Below are 19,696 nucleotides of genomic sequence, written 5' to 3'. Positions count from 1 at the left end.
GGCGATCCTGGCTGACACCTCATATACTTTATTTTTCTGACTTTTCCTCTCAATCCTTGCCTCAGACTCCAGGTATAAACTTGGTATTTGCAATGGATTGCCTTCCTCCCTGCCCCATACAGTCAAAATTAGAACAAACTGTGAGATTCTACATCAGTGTTCAGTATGTCCCAGTAGTTACTCAGCCCCTTTTATCTGGGAATTCCTAAGCATGTGAGCAGACAGGAGTGGCTTCCTTCTCTTTCTTCCTCTCTTTCTTCCATTCAGGCATTATAAGATTTAAAGTTGAGTTGGTAAATCATGCTAAGAGGAGCAACATCTAATATCTTCTGTGTCAAGCTCCAGGTTGAGTTTAAAAAGAGTTTTGTGAATCAGAGATTATAGGACATACGTTCTCATAGTGACACTTAAGACATGGTGTGGGGTAGTGGCAGAAGCAGAGAGTTGCCATATCATGGAAAGATTCCCGTCATTCATTTATCACCAAAAACGAAAGTCGTTTAAGAAGTTTTCATCTGTATTTGGGTGCCTAATCTCTTTAATTTTTTGTTTTTGGGGCCTAGGGTGACTACGTCCACAAGTCTGTGTTTATCATTTTCTTCCAAGGTGATCAACTGAAAAACAGAGTCAAGAAAATCTGTGAAGGGTAAGTGACCCCTCACCTCTGCTCAAGAGGACCCAGCCTTACCACTGAACCGTTAAAGCTTAGCGTAGAGATAGTAAAACAGTCCTTTTCAGTCTATGTTGACACAATATATCTTTTAATAATGTCAGAGGTATTTAAAACAGTTAGAAATGGCCCCAGGTTCAGTTTTTAAAGTACAGATATGCATTGCTTATTATCCACAATACCTTCTGTGAAGTAGGGTGTCATGAGATTTGGTGGTGGTCTCACAGTACCCAAACCACATAGCATCTGAGGTCACATGGCTTGTGTGGAGCCACTAACCTGAGCCCAGGCAGCTGTGCTCTCTGTGGCCGTGCCCCTCTCCATGGGGCGCAGTGCTCCCAGCTGGAAAGAGGGGGCAGAGGAGTGACCTGCTGGTTCTAGTGTCTATTCCCACTTCAGCTGCTGCAGCAGCAGGGACTAGAACCTGAGCTCAGAGCAAGGGTCTGCAGCCCTGTGAGCTGAAGGGGGCTTCCACTCGGAGACCCTATACCTCCACTCAGACCTTGAGGATAAGGGTCCCAGGTGTGCACACCTTCAAGAGTTCTTAGGGAAGATGGGAGCCCTAAGGGGTGATCAAGAGTCTCCTCCTGACGTCAAGCTCAATTGCCATAATATACTACACAAACATTGTTCTACCTCCTACTTTGGTGAGTCGCGACTGGGATCTTAAAAACTTGCAAGCAGCCATCTAGATGCAACGATGGGAGCCATCTAGCATGCATCTAGCAGCCATCTAGATGCAACGACCTGAGCATCGTCCAGAGCAAAGAAGAATAAAGAAAACCAAAGATTCATGGAAATAATTAGTCCTAACAACTGATACACCATGCAATCCACAGCCTATGTATGACTGTGGGACCAGAAGAACTAGATGGTGCCTGACTACCACTGTCAACCACTCGGAGGAGGACCTATGTAGGAGATCCTGGATAGAGTGAGAGAACAATGTGGAACAAAACTCAAAATCATTTGGAAAAAGAAAAAAAAAGGGGTGACCAGATTTGCTGATCTGATAGAGGCTGGTGGAAGCACTGAAACTATGGCCCCTAGCTGCCCTTCAGGTCTGGAATTGAACCCACACCTGTGGCTTCCAGCCAAACAAAAGACAGGCATATGAGTTGAACATTTACCTGAGGTAGATACACTCCTTGGAGAGAACAATCATGGGAGAAAGAAGGGCTGTTTATGCACAGGGAGACTGCTCAGGGGGCAGGAGTACATGGAGGGATGGACACAGGAAAGCAGTAACTATCAGGAGGCAATGGGAGGGGAGCTGTTGCATTGGGGTAAATTGTGGTCAATGTCATGAGACAAAGTGTATGTGAACTGTATGGAAAGTGAATTTGTAAAAGTTCGCCCAAATCACAATTTAAAAAAAAAAGAGGCCCTTCCTGCCCCATCCCCTGTCAGTCCCTTATCACAGCAACCTACCACCAGCACAAGGCCCTGCTTCACTTCCACAATCATCAACATGACACCACCTCTCCAGCCCTGAGGTACTCTCCCAGCCACAGCCAGAGGAAAAGCCATGTGACCTGGATCCCCAAGACATCCAGGAAGCTGAGATCAAGGGAAACATCTACTGGCCTAATTCTTAATTGGAGCCCAAGAAGGCACCACCATCTCCCCAGCCAGACGTTCCTGAGGTGGGGGTGGGCCAGGATGCAGGGGTGCTGATGAGCCTACAGAGGTCCCTTCTCCAGAGACCTAGGTGTAGGGACAGCATTGGGTCAGAGACCAGTGGGGAGTAGCCCACAGGCCAGCCACCAGGTCTGAAATCTGCATGCAAAAGCAGGACACCTGGAGTTTGATGCTCCTGCCATGGAGAGCCCTGGAACCAGCAGTGCCACAGGTGGCCTGAGCTGGACAGCAGCTTTGGCCTGGGTGGTGTGGGCTTTGGGGATGGCAGGGCGATGTGCAGGGCAATAAGCCATACCTCTGTGAGACCTGCAGCAGGAGCTTCAAGTACAGCTCACTACTGCTGAAGCACCAGAGCATCCACACGGGCAAGAAGCCCTATGTCTGCTACAAGTACAGCAAGTGCTTCTGCAGGGGGTCTGGCTTCCTCTAGCGTCACCACATCCACACAGGCCAGAAGCCATATGAGTGTGGCCAGTGCAGCAGGGCCTTCAGCCACAGCTCACACTTTACAAAGCACCGGCACTTCTGCAACAGCAAGAAGACCTACAAGTGTGGTGAGGGCGGCCAGGCCTTCGGCCAGAGCTCCAGCCTGGTGCAGCACCAGCGTATAGGTGCATATAGGTGAGAAGCTGTACACATGCAGCAAGGCCTTCTGTGGCTGCTCCCACTTCTTCCAACACCTGCAGACCCACATGGGCAAGAAGTCCTTCACCTGCAGCACTTACAGCAAGGCCTTTGGCCAGAGCTCACAGTTCATCCAGCACCAAAGGCTCAACTAGCAGGAGTAGGTGGGGCAGCCAGGCTCCTGTCCACCCCCACCCACCCTCCCATGAAGCTGCCCAGCTCTGCATGCCCAGCGTCCCCACTAAATCCTTTCTGTTGCTGGGGAAAAAAAGGACCTATGGGACCACGCACATATATGTGGTTGGACGTTGTCTGACCAGACGTTAGTCACATACCTGTGTTATCAAAACTGCAGTTTCCTTTCCCTGTGAGAAGTAATGAAGACTCATGGTTATAAATGAGTCATGGTGGGTCTGCACACCCAGCCTAGTGTCCTGGGCTCTGTGTTCTTAAGATTTCCTGAAATTCTGCCCATAATATATTTCCCCATGCTATTTTTCTAATAATATATTATTATATATAATTTGCTTTCTTTTTTTGTTTTGTTTTGTTTTAATGTCAAGAGAATTTAATAGCTCCAGAGAATGTGAAGGTAGTTCAGATGTCTGTTTTTAGGCTACTTCATATAAATAATTGTTGTTAGTTAGCTTTTCAGTCTAAATAATTCCTGATAAGTGTGTCAGTCTAAGCTCTTCTTGCTTTAGTCCTTCAAGTAAGTTAGGATGACTCCTAAAGATTGTTAAAACTGGATGAGTAAGAAACAAACATCAGTCGTCCTCAGGCCATGTCTATACCTTCCAGGTTCCGAGCCTCCCTCTATCCCTGTCCTGAGACGCCACAGGAGAGGAAGGAAATGGCTTCTGGAGTTAATACCAGGATTGATGATCTCCAAATGGTACACAGAGGGCTGGAGGGAGTTTGTGTTGGTGAAATAAAATAACAGAAGATCATTCTTCTTCCTTGAAACACTAAGTTAGTTTATTAGGCACCTTTAGCAGCCCAGGCTACAAAGCAAGAAATGTCCATGTGTAATACATCTCCCTGGAGGCTGGGCAAAAGTGTCAGGGGATGAGTGCTGAGAATAGCATCAGTTGTACTCACACGAGACAGGAATGGTGTGCATCTGAAACTTTTCTTGAGTAGAATATTCAGTTCTCCTCTATATTTTGAGGCTGAAATATGTTTTATAATAAAAATAATGTTGTTGTTGTTACGTGCTGTCAAGTCAAACCTGACTCATAGCGACCCCTCCTTGGGTTTCCGAGGCGGTATCACATCAAAGTAGATGGCCCAACCTGCCTTCCGAGGAGTGGCTGGTGGGTTTGAACTGCCAGCCTCCTGGTTAGCAGTCAAGTGCCTTAGGCACTATGCTACCAGAGCTTCTAATAAAAATAATAGGTATGCTTAGTTAAGAAAAACAGAATCACATATAAAGTAAGTTCTGCTCTCTTACACACACTACTCCCAGAGGCAGCCACTCTTAACAGCTTGGTGTGTATCATTCTGGTCTACTAAATAGTCCAGCTAAAGAGCCCTGCTGTGGATTTTATACCCAGAAAGAGCTTGTGTTGCATTTTTACCCAGTTGCAGTGTGTACATCATACATGCGCAAGTGGTCATCACGGGGTCCTAAGAGCAGAGTCATGATTTATGCACACCTGGAAGGAAAGGGTGGCAGGTTGGGATTTGTTCCCCGTTCAAAGAATGAATGTACAGTCGCCCCCTTGAAACATTAGTAAACTTACTTCATCCCAAAGGCAGTTGCTCTAGCAGTAGCAAAATTGTCAGAGTTGTGTAACTGCTATTTCACCTTCCTCTCTCAAAATTCTCCCTCTGAGCTGGAGACCAGAAGAACCAGATGGTGCCTAGCTAGCACTGCCTATGCTCTGATCAGGATCACAACAGAAGGTCTGAAGAGAGTGGGAGAAAAACCTAGAACAAAATTCAAAATCGTAGAAAAGACCAGACTTACTGGTCTGATAGAGACTAGTGGAACCCCCAAGACTATGGCCCTTAGACCTGCACAGAACCCACTCGTGGAGATCACCTTTTGTCAAACAATAGACAGGCCTGTAAGGTGAAGATTAACACCATGAGGAACATTTCTTGGGACAGTTAACCGTAGGAATCCAAAAGGGCAGCATTTGCCCCAGAACAAAGCTCAGAAGGCAGGAAAGATGGGAAAATGGAGAACCCAGAGAGGAAATTGGAAGATTGGTGTTCATTGAGAGGACTGTAGCTAATGTTATGAAACAAAATGTATATAAACTGTTGAATGGGAAAATAATTTGCTCTGTAAACTTTCACCCAAACCACAATAAATGTTTTAAAACAATTCTCCACCCTACCCCCATTGTTGATGCCCTACCCACTTGACCTGTTGCCAACTCCTGTAAAGCACATTGTCTGTTTAACCAGCAGAAGAGAGTTTTTTAAGATCTGGTGGGTGCTAGGCCTCATTAGTACATGCTGGGTTCTAGGGCTACCGTCTCTCCTCCCAGACTTACAATATATTTAAAGAGCATGTGATGTAGTTAGGGTAAATGACTAGAATTTGATTTTTAAAAATCCAGCTTTATAAACAGAAACTTGAAAAAGGGAAACTAAGGTGGGGGAGGGGTGGGGAAAGAGAAAAGCAGATAAAACATTGTTTGTGAATTTATTTAGCATCCTTCCTCAGAAGTGTTACCAGTAATAGTGAAGTAGTCAACAACGAGAGAGAGGGTAGCTTTGCTCCTTTATTCTCAGGTAACACAAGCACTCGACCTGTATGCTGTGTGCCACAACCTTTCTGTGGAAATCACCTTCCTCTGCCCAAGACAGTTTTCAGGGACTGGTCACTCCTTTGTTCTGTAGTGACAAGTGCTGCACATGGAGACGTGTGCTTATAATAGGCTTTTTCTTCTTCAAAGAGATAGACTCGCATGCAGAACTGTGATTGGTGGGTTGTTTGGCCAATCCTTTCTAATTGGAATGAGGGGGTTTATCTCTCCTCCTGCCATTGAAACCTTAAATAGTTGGCAGTAAACATGACATGGAATGTAAAATGTCCATGCCCCTTCCTCAGCCCTCATCTTGATAACATGCTTGATTGCTCTTAGGAATATATACTGTGCTAGTTTCCAAAGGATCAAAATTGAAACTTTTTTTCTCCAAGAAGTCTTAAGAGAGGTCAAGCCTTGTCTGCTCCCATGATGACAGTGGAGGTGGCAGTCTAAATCCTCTCTAAGGGCCCTAGGTCCTCCAGATCCCAGTGTCTCCTGTCACATCTCCCCCGTATGGCCTAGGCAGATGATGGTGCTTAGTGCTGCCTGTTTCCCACCGCCCCCCCCACGCTGGCATCGGTTCAGGGGCTATTGGCTGTCAGCTCCTGGGCCTTTGATGCTTGCTCTGAGTCTGAGTTACAGACTAGACTCCCAGTGGAAACTCACTGCTCTTTAATTATCCAAGTCAAAGCTGGTGACTAACATTTGTTTTGCTGTGTTCTCTGGGTTGGTGGTAAGATTAAATATAGAAAGAAAACCTCAAAACATTTACTCAGGTTAGACTTCAATTTGAGCATAAGTGACAGTGTTAAAACCAAAACCAAACTCACTGCCGTCAAGTCGATCTGACTCATAGCGACCCCTCCTTGAGTTTCCGAGGCAGTATCACTACGGAAGTAGATTGCCCCATCTTCCTTCTGAGGAGTGGCTGGGGGATTTGAACCACCAGCCTTCTTGTTAGCAGTCAGATGCCTTAGGCAGTATACCACTAGAGCTCCTGACAGTCAGTGTTAATAACTAGAAATCTGACTCTTCATGATTTGGCAAAAAAAAAGAAGCCATTCTAGCCAGAAGACGATAAAAGCCAGATACAGAGCAACCCCTCTCAGGTGGCTGTGCTGCTTTGCCACTCATGTCCTGAGACCTGAGACTGGTACTGGAAAGGTCCCTTCCTTGTTCCTTTCTCTCCCTACAGGTTCTGAATCAAACAGAGGATCATCGCCAGAGGGTTCTGCAGGCAGCTGCTAAAAACGTCCGGGTCTGGTTCATCAAGGTGCGGAAGATGAAGGCCATCTACCACACTCTGAACCTGTGCAACATAGATGTGACCCAGAAGTGTCTCATTGCGGAGGTCTGGTGCCCTGTCACTGACCTGGACTCCATCCAGTTTGCACTCAGAAGGGGCACGGTGAGTCCCACTCAGCTAGCAGGGCTTCAGGCAGCCAGGAAGAAAGGTGCCCATCAACAGTGCCATTAATCAGTTTCATCTTCATGGTAGTTTTATATCCACAGTTCTTTAACAGATTAACCTCGTATCCTGACAATAAATTTTGTAAAAGCCCTAAAGTACTATCCTTGAATTAAATGACTTGTTCATATACCCATGATTCTTCACAATAGCTCATGACCAGAGCATACATTTCCTGATTCACTCTCTCAGCCCATTAGACTACTTCTGTAGTAGAACCCAGAGAGAGCCCTTTGTAGTTAATTGGGACTGCTCTGTCCAGGGCACTGACCTGTGGGCCCAAAGAGATAGAGAGAGGTCAAAAATGTGCCTTCAAGTATTTTATAGCCTATTAGGAGAGGCTGACATGTATATAGTTCAAGACAAGCTGTACTAAGCGTGGTTGTGTGTGTGTGTGTGTGTGTGTGTAGGGAAGGTGCTAGCTTTTCCAACTAGGGTGATCAGAAAAGACTTCAAGAAAGTGGCATTTCATCAGGACTTTGAAAAATGAGTAAGATATTGATCAGCAGTAACTAGAAAAAAACATCATGGACAAAGACAAGAAGTCTAGAACAGTGAGTGGTTGGGCAAGCAGGAATTATAATGGGTTGCCGAAAGAGTGAGAAGGAAACCTGTATCAGGTAGATTGGAACCTACTTGTGAAAGGCTTTTAAATAACAGCTAACCAAAAAAAAAAACCCATCAAATCAATTTTGACCCATAGCAAACCTCATTAGGGTTTCCAAGGCTGTACATTTTTATGGAAGTAGATTGCCTCATCTTCCTCTCACGGAACAGCTGGGGGGTTTGAACTGCCAACCTTCTGGTTAGCAGCCAGATGCCTTACCCACTGTTCCACCAGAGCTCCTTAAATAACAGATAAGATGCATTTGAAGTTATTATGTGGTCAAGGGGCATGATCGGAAGTGAACTATAGAAGAATAATCTGTTGATGGTGTATCTGGGTTGGATTGGGGAATGAAGAGAGTCAGTAAGTGGGGGATGGGGTGAAGTTAGGAGGTTATTGTAGACATGAATAGTAAGTCATAAGGATCTTTAGGGTAGAATTTGATAAAGGGAGAAAACAACAATGGATTTGTGAGACATTCTGAAGGCAGAATCAGCAGATACAGAGCAAGGTGCAGGAGAAAAGTACTTAATTTTTTTTTTTTTTTTTCTGAGGCATCAAAGCTGAGTGGCTGGGGAAATAATGGCTCCACTAATGAAAATAAAAGTTAAGCAAGGGAAGCTTGTTGATGGGGAAAGTTTAGTTTCAATCACATTAGGATACTGGACAGAAATCCACATGGTATGTCTAGCAGGCAGTGGGACAGGTTCTCAGAAGGGCAGAATGAGAGGAAATGAGAGTCAAGAGAGTAGGAGGGAGTGAGATCTCTGAGAGTGAAACTGTAGAAAGAAAACAGGGAAACTGAAGATAGACCCTTGGGGATCTGCAGCATCATGGAGAAGGGAGAGCCAGCAAAGAAAAAAGGAATGGTTGGTGAGACAGAGGGAAACTCCCAAGAAGTAGAAACTTTCACCAAAGAAATTGTTGTTGTTGTTATGTGCCGTCGAGTTGAACCCGACTCATCACAACCCCTCCTTGGGTTTCTAAGGCAGTATCACTATGGAAGTAGATTGCCCCATCTTCCTTCCGAGGAGTGGCTGGTGGGTTTGAACCGCCAGCCTTCTGGTTAGCAGTCAAGCGCCTTAGGCACTACACTACCAGAGCTCCCTCACCAAAGAAGAGGAAGATCTTTAATGTCAGGGGCCTGCATTTGGGAGAGAAGGCCTTTGTGTCTGGAGGCCTTTGTGTCTCAACACCCATCCATGGCTGTTGAGTCAATTCCAACTCAGAATGACCCTATAGGACAGAGTAGAACTGCCCTGTAGGGTTTCCAAGGCTATAATCTTTATGGAAGCAGACTGCCACATCCTTCTTCCACGCCACAGAGTGGCTGATGGTTTCAAACTGGCAACCTTTCAGTTAGCAGCCAATTGCTTAACCACTGTACCACCAGGGCTCCTTTTGATGGTAGGCCAATCACTTTGAATAAATATAGTCAGCCAGACTACAAGGGATTAGGAAGTTGAGAGTAAATGGTGAAGGAGAGTCAGGGAATATACTTTGTTTTCTCCAAAAAATAGGAGAGAAGGATAATATTTATGGAAAGGGAGATGACAGTGTCTCCAGAGAAGGAGATTTCACTTTTTCTTTGGTTACACATTCTAGAGTTAATTTTTTTTTACCATAAGGATGTTCTTTCTGCGAATTTAAATCTTCTGTTGTAAATTTTATACCTAGTCCTAGTTTCCACTAAGGCTAGGAAATATAACCTACAATTTTATGTTTTAGTTCATTTTATTGAAATAATTTATATGAAAGAAAATGGACATGTTTTAGGTGTATCGTTTGATGATTTTTGATAAATGTGTTCACCTCTGTAATCACAACTACAGTCAAAAGAATAACCTAATTTTGTTGCATGTGCTTAATGTTTCCCAGGAACACAGTGGTTCCACTGTACCCTCCATTTTGAATAGGATGCAGACAAACCAGACTCCTCCAACCTATAACAAAACCAACAAGTTCACATATGGCTTTCAGAACATTGTAGATGCCTATGGAATTGGAACCTACCGAGAGATAAATCCAGGTAAAAATGCTCAAATCTTTTCTGTCTAGAGGTTTTGTTTTTAATGCCTCGCTTTGAATGCCTTTGGACAATTGGCTTAAACCTAAAGATATATCAAGACCTCAGTACTAATGTAATCACTGTGAAAAGGTGCTGGATTTGACCTAGGGAGTGAAGTTTATAGCCAGTAGCACTCCTTCAAGAGGTGGGAATGAGCTCATTGGATTGAATTTTTCCTTGTGCCCTCACAATTATAAAACACTTGCCCTTTCTCTAGCAAACCATTTGCAAGCAATGTCTTTTCCAAGATATTTTTAAACACCTTCTATTTTGGCTTCCAGGTTGGACAGAGAAAATATAGCAATTATTGTCCATGTTAGGCACAAGGCAAATTTCTGCTCCACTGAGAGACTGAGTCATTAAATCAACAGTCTCAAGATTCATTTTCTGCAGGACCTGCCTTGCTCTGAGTTCGGGGCTTCCACTTCCTGGCACCTTTATCCAGCTGAGAAGTGTTGTTGCACAAGAGAAGGAAGCTGGCCTGCCCCAGGTGCAGGGTCTGGGGTTAGAAAAAGGGGATCAGAGAAAACCATGCAGTTGCCAGGGCTAGCTGAAGACAAAGCCTTTCTTTCTTCTGACTTTTTATTGTAGTTTGAGTGAAAGTTTACAGAGTAAATTAATTTTCCATTCAATGACTTGTACACGTTTTGTTTCATGACTTTGGTTGCACTCCCCATAATGTTACAGCATTCGTCCTGCTTCCTGGGTTCCCTGTTTCCATTCAATTCATCCTTCTTTTGTGCCCCTTCCTGCCTTCTAAGCTTTGTTTTGGGGAAAATGCTACCCTTTGGTCTTGCGTGGTTGATCAAAAGGCTTCATTTCTCGTGTTCTTTGTTTAAAATGTTAGCAGCAACCCAAGTTCCATCAAGTGCTTTGTAAGCTGTGCAGATCCCACCATGGAAGGTTATCCCTGATAGTCCAGCTCTGGAAGCTTGGGAATAAGTCACTGTATATTGCTCTTGGAGTATAGAGAGCAACTTGATATTTAGGGAGTTGCTACAGTTTTCTGTACTTTGTCTTTTTCCTTCTTTGGCTTCTGTATAGCTCCATATACCATCATCACTTTCCCTTTCCTGTTTGCTGTGATGTTTGGAGACTTTGGCCATGGCATTTTGATGACCCTTTTTGCCGTGTGGATGGTGTTAAGGGAGAGCCGGATCCTCTCCCAGAAGAACGAGAATGAGGTAATATTTGTTACAACTCCACTGGGCTAATAATCGCTTATGCCTTCATTATGAAAGTCTTTTACCCATGAATTTATCAAAAGGGAATAGTTATGTTTACCTTCACATTAAAGAGGCCATGTGCTATGAAAATGAATTTCTGGTTAGTACTGTGTTTTGATCTTTACTTCAAGCCCTTTGACCCAGGATGGGGTAAAGTGGTTTAAGAGGAAGGGACTAGTATATTCTAAATAATATTGTCACACATGAGCTGCCATGAGTACGTTCCTTACTGACTTCTTCCTTCTGGTTCCCAGATATTCAGCACTGTGTTTAGTGGCCGATACATTATTCTGTTGATGGGAGTGTTCTCCACCTACACTGGCCTCATCTACAATGACTGCTTTTCCAAGTCTCTCAATATCTTTGGGTCATCCTGGAGCGTCCGGCCAATGTTCACTATATATAATTGGACGTAAGTTGCAAAAGAAGCTAAACGTCAGAGTTTATCCTGTCATGTTCAGCTTTGATTTTTAAGATGAGTGGTAAACTGACACTTCTGAAGGGTGGGGTGGACACTGTCTCTGTTTCAGGAGAATTCAGAGTCTCCTTTTGTTTACACTCCGACTTATGAAGTGCTCTGTGATTCGATGAGCAGTATCAAGGAACTGAGACTGTAGATTGCCCACATTGAGTATTTTTTGGTAAATGAAAAGCAGATTCTCAGACCATCCTAGTCAGTGGTGTATTATATCAAACGTTCTTTTTGTCGTCTCTGATGGCTTCTCATTCTTAGCTACCGGACTCTCCTCTTTTACTGAAGAGATAAGATAGCTATAGTAGTTTCTTTTGGGGTCAGTTCCTGGACCCCAGTAGTTTCTTCTTCTTAATAAAAAAGAAATCTGACTTTACTCCTACCATGATAGGGAGGAGACTCTTCGGGGGAACCCCATTCTCCAGCTGAACCCAGCCGTCCCTGGAGTTTTTGGTGGACCATACCCTTTTGGCATTGATCCAGTAAGAGCACTTCTTTTCTACATGTCTAACCCCAAATTTGTTAACTGTAACCCTGAAGTGAGAGAATTAAACTGAAGATAAATAGTTATATGGTTTTAGGTTGACATCTTTTTGGAGAATGTTGGTGGATTTGTCCAGAATACAGCAAAGCCATAAGAGACCCAAGTGCCTTGGGGAAACGAACATTTCTTCCGGCACTGCTTATTTCTGAGACGGCTAATAATATTGACTCTGAGAAGAGTTATTTCCAAGACTCCTTCCCAGTGTATAACTTATTTCTACTTAGTTTGGATTTTATTTTTAGCCAGATGTTTTAACAAAGCAGAAATAACTTTTTCCTATGAATTTCAGATTTCCATTCTTATCTTAACATACTTATAAATACTTATCTCAGAATATTTTTTTTTTCAAATACTCAGGCAAATAAAATATGATCAAATCTTTTGTATTATGTGCTTAAAAAGAAAAACAAAGGGAACATTTTAAAAATAAGCATTAGATAGTAGGGTTCATAAAAATCCAGAGGAAAACCAGATCACTATGGGCTGGAAAGATCAAGGTTTCTTGTAGAAAGTGGGAATTCATCTGGCCTTTCAGTTTTTTTTTAGATTATTGTAGGTGATGGGAAGTATGTAGAAAATATAGATGGGAAGGTACAGAGTTAATTATTGTCATTATTATAATAGCTAACATTACTAAAATGCTTATACAGGGTCAGGCACTATGCTGAGCCCTTGGCATATTTGATTTAATCCAGAAACAGTTCTATCATATGGATAAGAAAACTGAGTCTTGGAGAGTCTTAGTAATGTTTTACATGTTCATTTAACAATGTTTATTAAATCTCTATCATCTATAGGGCCTTTTGAGGGAAACAGTTTTAAGACACGGCTCCACCTTCAAGTAGCTTGGAGTTTGATAATAATGGAGTTTGATAATAATATTACCTTATATTTATATAGGGTCCCCTAGTTACAAAGCTCTTTTTTTTTTTACAGACCTCATTTGATGCCTCCAGGGTAGATGTTGAGTTTGAGATATCTATAGGACACACTCTAGAGTTAAGTGCCTAAGGCATTGAACTGCTAACCAGAAGCTTGGTGGTTCAAACCCACAAGCCACTCTGCGGAAGGAAGATGGGGCAGTCTGCTTCCATAAAGATTTACAGCTTTAGAAACCAATGGGGGTTGCTGTGAGTCAGAATCAACTCTGTGGCAGTGGGTTTGGTTTGGTTTTGATATGGGACACGCAGGTATAAAAGTCTGTTGGGCAATTGGAGTTGTAGAACTGAATTTTAGGCAAGACTAGGGCTGGAGAGAACCAGTCATAAATTGTCAGGTCACCTAGGGTGAGTTCTTCATGGAGAAGCCATTTCAGAAAGAAAAGATACTTGACTAGGCTGTGGAGGATCTGGACTACACGTTACACTTACAGTTGATACTTAAGCCTGGAGATGACAGTTGGACTTCAGGGAAACTGTTGGTGCAGGGAAGTGTCTGACTCAGAGTCATGATTTAGGAATATTGATCTGGTGGCCAAATGGAGGAAGAGAGAACTGTCAGGGAAATATCACAGATGTGCAGCCTTAGGTAACAAGAGCTTAAGGCAATTGATGGATGAACAGTAGCACCACTGGAGAGCGATCAGCAGAGCACAGACGACAGGGAAACCTACAGCGTAAAGGAGCAGCCTAACTTCTTCAACAAATGTCTTGTAAGGAATGAAGAGAGAGAACCTGTAGAGACTAAGAGCTGTATCAGCAGCATTCACAATGTGTGGACCTTACTTGCATCTCATTCAAATAAATTAATTTTAAAAAAATTTTTTGGAGACTGTTAAGGAAATTTAAATACTGATTATATTCGTGATGTTAAAAAATCATCATTGATACTTTGGGGTATGATAACAGTATTGAGGTCATGTTTTTAAAATGAATCCTTACATTTTAGAGATCCATGCTGAAATATTTACAGATAAAATGATACCTGGATTTTGCTTCAAAATAATATGGAGATGGGAAGCAGGGAGGGATATGATGAAACAAAATTGGCCATGAGTTGATAAGTCGATAGTAATTACTGAAGCTGGATGATGGCTGCGTGAGAATTCATTATACTGTTCTCCCTAATTAAGTTTATGTTTGGAATTTTCCATCATAAAAAAGTCAGCTACTTTTTAAATAGCTGAGTAATATTTTCTACTTGAGACCTCTTTGCAGTACCTTTTGTTTTCTTGTGTTGTGATAGATTTGGAACATTGCTACCAATAAATTGACCTTTCTCAACTCCTTCAAGATGAAGATGTCTGTTATCCTTGGTATTTTCCATATGATGTTTGGGGTCACCCTGAGCCTTTTCAACCATGCGTGAGTTACTCTGTGTCTGTCATAGGACTGCTTTTTGTAGATAATGCTTTTACCTAAGGAATCGTAACATTTTTGGGGAATGATTACTAATTAAGAACCACATTTAACATTGCACAAGTGCTTTCATAAAAACCCATTTTCTTCAGTGAGGCTTAATATTAGCCTCTTAATAGTTTGCAGTTGCAGTAAAGATCTCTGAAAAAAGTTTGAGCAATGTTCATGAAAACAAGTCAGTTCTTTTTCTTCTTTGATGTGTAATGCACACAAAATTATAAACTGTATGTGAGATTTTCCAGCTTCTTCCTGCTGGTTGAGGGTGGTGCAGGGACAGTTCAAGGACCCAAAATCTGGCTGTGGTGGTGAATCCTGCAGTGTCTGTTGCCTTGAGTGCCTCTGGCTGCTGCTGCTGAAAGGGGTGAGGACAGAACTGGGGGAGGGGTAGGTAGAAACGTTGACTGAATACTTCATTCAGTGTAGGAGAGGCCCTGCATCTGTCCACGTCTAACTTTTTTTTTTTTTTTCCCTTTCTCTTTATAGCTATTTCAAAAAGCCCCTGAATATCTACTTTGGCTTTATTCCTGAAATAATCTTCATAACCTCCTTGTTTGGCTACTTGGTTATCCTCATTTTTTATAAGTGGACAGCCTATGATGCTCATACCTCTGAGAAAGCACCAAGCCTCTTGATCCATTTCATAAACATGTTCATCTTTTCCTACCCGGACTCTGGTAATGCAATGCTGTACTCTGGACAGGTGCGTCATCGCAGAGGTGGGCTGTCTTAATTAAGTGCTTAATTAGGTCAAGAAGCCACATGTTTCCCTGACCCTGAAAAAGCTTAGGAGAAGGAAAAAAAAAACACCTTTTCTGTAGTATTTGGTTTTTAACCCCATGCATCCCAGATCTAAGCTCAGCCCCTCCTCCTTAGCTCAGAAGGGTCCTCAATAATTTTTGTATCCCAACAGAGTAAGACTATCCTATAGGTCAGTCAGCTCCTGGGCTTTGCCACAATATCCACTAATTATTTTGAAACTGGAGAGTGTTATTCATAGGATACTAAGAAATAACTAATTTTAGGGGAAATTTGTGCTGGAGTTGCAAGCTATGTATTTGGTTAATAAACTTGTATGTGATATGTCTTGTCCTTCTTTACAGAAAGGAATTCAGTGTTTCCTGGTAGTGGTTGCACTACTGTGTGTACCTTGGATGCTGCTGTTTAAACCACTGGTCCTTCGCCATCAGTATTTGCGAAGGAAGCATTTGGTGGGTATATTTTTGTGGCTGAAAGCTATTAGACCTTTTTGTTTGTTTGATTGGTTGTTTAAAGATCAAGGCAATTAAATCAGTCTCCCCATCAGAGGTACACAAGTCTGTATACTCTTAAAATGCATTTGCACTACATACCCAAGTGTGAGCACTGGTGTTGTTGATGTCAGAGAAACAGTTACTTACTGGGCAGACTTCTGGATTCAGCTTTGAGTAGCTGGAGTAAAGAGAACAAGTCATAAGTTTTTACCTTTTCTGGGCATCACGCTATACTCATTAAAACCCAGGCCTGGGCATGTCTAAATGCAGCATCAGACAGAGTTAGACTGTAGCAGCTGTAGATGGTTGAACCCACTCGTGTGGTTTGCCTGGGCAGCCACAGGGCTGACACTTAAAACATTTTCTTTTAAAATGAGACTCTGATGCTTTCACCAACAAAAACATCTGGGAAAAAGGTTTGGTTTAAAGGACATTGTTTTGTTTTGTTTTGTTTCCTTTTTCAAAAGCATCATACATACATGTGCTTACTTAATATATGTGTGCAATGAGTTCTCCCCACACACACAAAGTTAAATTACCAGATGTCCAGTGTTGTGCGTGGTTTCTGGCTATCCAGTAATGCTTCCCGAAAACCCCGAACTGCATGACTCTCAAATGGCTGTTAGATCTGCAACCCCTGTTGCAGAGCAGCTGAGTTACAAGACCCTCCTTCTCCCTTTTCTGACCATCTTCATCCTTCCATGTACCCACCATTCGTCTTCCCCCTTCGTTCCCTCCCTCTTTTGTTTTCTTCCTTCCTCTTTTCTTCCATTCACTATCAGGAAGGGCAACCTGTGGAGGCCCCAGTCAGCCCAACCCCGAGCCAACAGGGACTAGAGGCAGCAGCGGCTGCAACAGTGAGTGAAATCCCAACCAACAAACCATCACGTCATGTTTAAAGAGGTGGCAAACAGTGCAGCAGAATTCTTTTTAACTGTATGGACAGTGGGGAACACGTGTGCTCTCGGGAAGTATGCCCCTGTTACTCATTGAGACGATGACAGAAGAGATTTCCACCTCTTAATAGATTCAGATACCATCTTTACCATTGGTCTACTAAGTTTCTATTCAGATATGTAAGTACAGTCATGTCCATGAAAACAAAGTGGCTGTTGTACCCTTTCTGAGTCCCATTATCTTAATCCAAGACAACAGACAGCTCTTGGGCTCATCCACTTTCATGTCTGTATTTCTGACCATGTATTTGGATGATTCTCAGCATGGAAGTGAGAATATCTCTGTGATTCTTGGATTTGTTTCTCTGCACTTGAAAGTTCTACTTGAGAGTAACACTAGGACATTTGGTCCTCTTTAAGCAATAACTTACCTTCTTTCCAGTGGCAGCTTAGTCATGTCAACTGTTTTGTGACAGCCCTCCTGTCCTCAGCTGTTCCAGTGAGACCTCCGCTGCTCTGCATGTCTCCTTCTGTGAGCTGCACTTCTAGTGATCACAATCAAAAGCATCTTCTGTCTTGATCCTTCCCTCTTTCACTACTACTTCATGACTCAATTAACAACACTTTGTATGTTAAGCTTTTGAACATTTGTCCTTAAAGAAAAAACCTCTTAACCAAAACCTGTGCTAATACCCAAATTAGTACAATATATTCTAAGTAATGAATCTATAAAATTTTTAAAATCTCACCGTTTACTTACATACTTCTGTGTTCTATCATGTTCTTTTAAAGAATATGAAGTATTTGAATGGATAAACATCTCCTTTGTTGGGTCTTTCTAATCATTTTAAGTTTGGAAAACTACTTGCAATCATCAGAAGATATTTTATTATTGATTCTTAAAATTATTTTCAAGTAGGGACTTACTCTTTCCTTCCCTAGAAGGGGGAAAAAAAAGCCCTAAAAGCACTTAGTACCTATTCATTGATGTTCTTTCCACGTGTTCTTCTTTCTGCTAGCCTATGTCTATATACTGTGCTTCTAAAGAGACGTGGGTACCTTTAAATTTGCATCCTGTTCTCTGGTGCTCTCCAGGGTGAAAGGCCGTAGGCTGGAAGCCTGCACTTTCAGGTTCTTCTTAGCCCACATCTCTTTCTGGAGAGCAGCCCGAAGGCAATTAAGATGGTCATCCACAATGAGGGCCCTGGATTCTCCACCCCAGAGGGCTGAGGGTTTGAACACTGATCTGCTTTCGTTCTGTTCAGTATCCTCTTGGTTGTCTGTAAGCCATGTATCAGAGTTTGTTCATTTTTTTTGATCTGCTGGTTGTGTGTCTATCATCCCCCTTTCTGTACCCTCCCATTCCCTTTGTTCAGAAGAGGCACTTGTTAGTGTCAGGCTGGGAGGTTTCACCTGTGTACACCTCACATTATCTGCTGGTTGAGGGAGCTTTGGAAATGGCGTCCTACTTTAGGAGCCTGGAAGCCTGACCCTGCCTGCCTCTGTCCAATAGCCCAGATCCAGATACAGTGGAGTCCCCTCCTGCCACTAGTGCCACCGAGGTGGACTTCCAGTCTGTAGCCTTTCAGGGTTGTCAGGTGTAATATGTGTGTAATCTAAAGATGTCCAGAGCTTCAGTGGTTCTCAGATCCAACCCCACATCAGAATCACCTGGTGAACTTTCACTTTTTCCTGAGCATACTGAAACAGATAAGTAGAAGAAGAAATAAAAATGGCATGTAATCTTTTGGCCCAGACAGTCCTCTCCTGACATTAAAAACTAAAATTAAAACATGGCTTTACTTAGAGAATGCAGCAGTACTAACTGAAAAAGAAAGGCCTCCCTGTGCCCCACACCACCCTTCTTTTCTTCAAGAGTATTGTTAGCAGGTGTTTTGTTTTAACCTCCAAACTATTTCCTGCATTTACCAGCATCTATCTGTCCCTCATCTATTGATATAAACGTGTACTTATGTGTATATATGATATATATATGGTGTATGTACACAAACGTACACACATATATGAAACATTAGAAATTGTATTTTAAACTGTAGTGCTCTTCTGCTCCTTGATTTATTAGTTTTTATAACTTAGTATGTCTCAGAGATTTTTTTCATTGTAATATATATAAAGCTGCCTCATTCTTTTTTATGGCTGCCTAAGATTCTATAGAACATTCTGGTGAATATACCAAAGTTGGGTAATCACTCTCTTGTTGATGAGTGTGTTCGTTGTCCCCAGTTCTTTGGGGTTACAAACAGTGATGCAGGGAACATCCTTGTCTACCTCTCTCTACAAACATCCACAGGTACAGGCATACCATATTGTTATTGCAGTTCGCTTTATTATCTTTTGCAGATACTGCTTTTTTTTTTTTTTTTAACAAATTGATAGTTTGTGATAACCCTGCGTCAACCAAGTCTGTCCGCACCATTTTTCCAACAGCATGTGCTCACTTCGTGTCTCTGTCTCATGTTTTGATAATTTTCACAGTATTTCACATTTTTTCATAATGCTATTGTACACTTATTAGACTACCAAACCAAAAAAAAAACAAACTCACTGCCATCGAGTTGATTCCAACTCACAGTGACCCCCATTGGGTTTCCAAGGCTGTAAATCTTTACGGAAACAGACTGCCTCACTTTCTTCCATGGAGTGGCTGGTGAGTTTGAACCACAGACCTTTTGGTTAGCAGCCAAGTGCCTTAACCACTGCACCACCAGAGCTCCTTTAATAGACTACAGTGTAGGGTAAACATAACTTTTATCTGCACTGGGAAACCGGAAAGTTCATGTGACTCTCTTTATTGCAGTAATTGCTTTATTGTGACGGTCTGGAACCTAAACCCACACATTTCCAAGGCCTCCTTGCATAATGTTCCTGGCGGTGGGATTGCTGAGCCGAGGAATGCGTGTGTTTTAAATTCTGATAGACTTTGCCCCAGCAGTTATACGATTTATACCTGGGCAAATATTTTTTTTTAGTACACCCCAGGCCTACTAAGTTTACAGCTTCTAGGGGTGGTGTTTGAGACTCTAAAATGCAGCTCTCAAGGTGATTCTGATGCGCCTGGTTCTCTGACAGCCTTTGAGAACCACCATA

At 42.6% G+C, this 19,696-nt stretch overlaps 1 protein-coding gene across 1 annotated transcript in view; it reads left to right on the top strand.

Annotated features, from left to right (window-relative positions):
• ATP6V0A1 (ATPase H+ transporting V0 subunit a1) overlaps positions 1-19,696 on the top strand; it is an 84,525-nt gene that overhangs the window by 50,421 nt on the left and 14,408 nt on the right. Inside the window, exons 7-17 of the mRNA XM_042783263.1 lie at positions 564-646; positions 3,737-3,830; positions 6,896-7,108; positions 9,654-9,804; positions 10,888-11,027; positions 11,324-11,481; positions 11,933-12,023; positions 14,270-14,388; positions 14,926-15,142; positions 15,543-15,650; positions 16,475-16,549. Of these exons, the coding sequence (XP_042639197.1) occupies positions 564-646; positions 3,737-3,830; positions 6,896-7,108; positions 9,654-9,804; positions 10,888-11,027; positions 11,324-11,481; positions 11,933-12,023; positions 14,270-14,388; positions 14,926-15,142; positions 15,543-15,650; positions 16,475-16,549 (1,449 nt within the window). The remainder of the gene's footprint in view (positions 1-563; positions 647-3,736; positions 3,831-6,895; positions 7,109-9,653; positions 9,805-10,887; positions 11,028-11,323; positions 11,482-11,932; positions 12,024-14,269; positions 14,389-14,925; positions 15,143-15,542; positions 15,651-16,474; positions 16,550-19,696) is intronic.

Source organism: Orycteropus afer, unplaced genomic scaffold (assembly GCF_000298275.1).
Source record: "Orycteropus afer afer isolate SDZICR_OR568_19922 unplaced genomic scaffold, OryAfe1.0 scaffold00786, whole genome shotgun sequence".
NCBI lineage: Eukaryota > Metazoa > Chordata > Mammalia > Tubulidentata > Orycteropodidae > Orycteropus > Orycteropus afer.
This window is presented reverse-complemented; position numbering and strand designations above follow the sequence as displayed.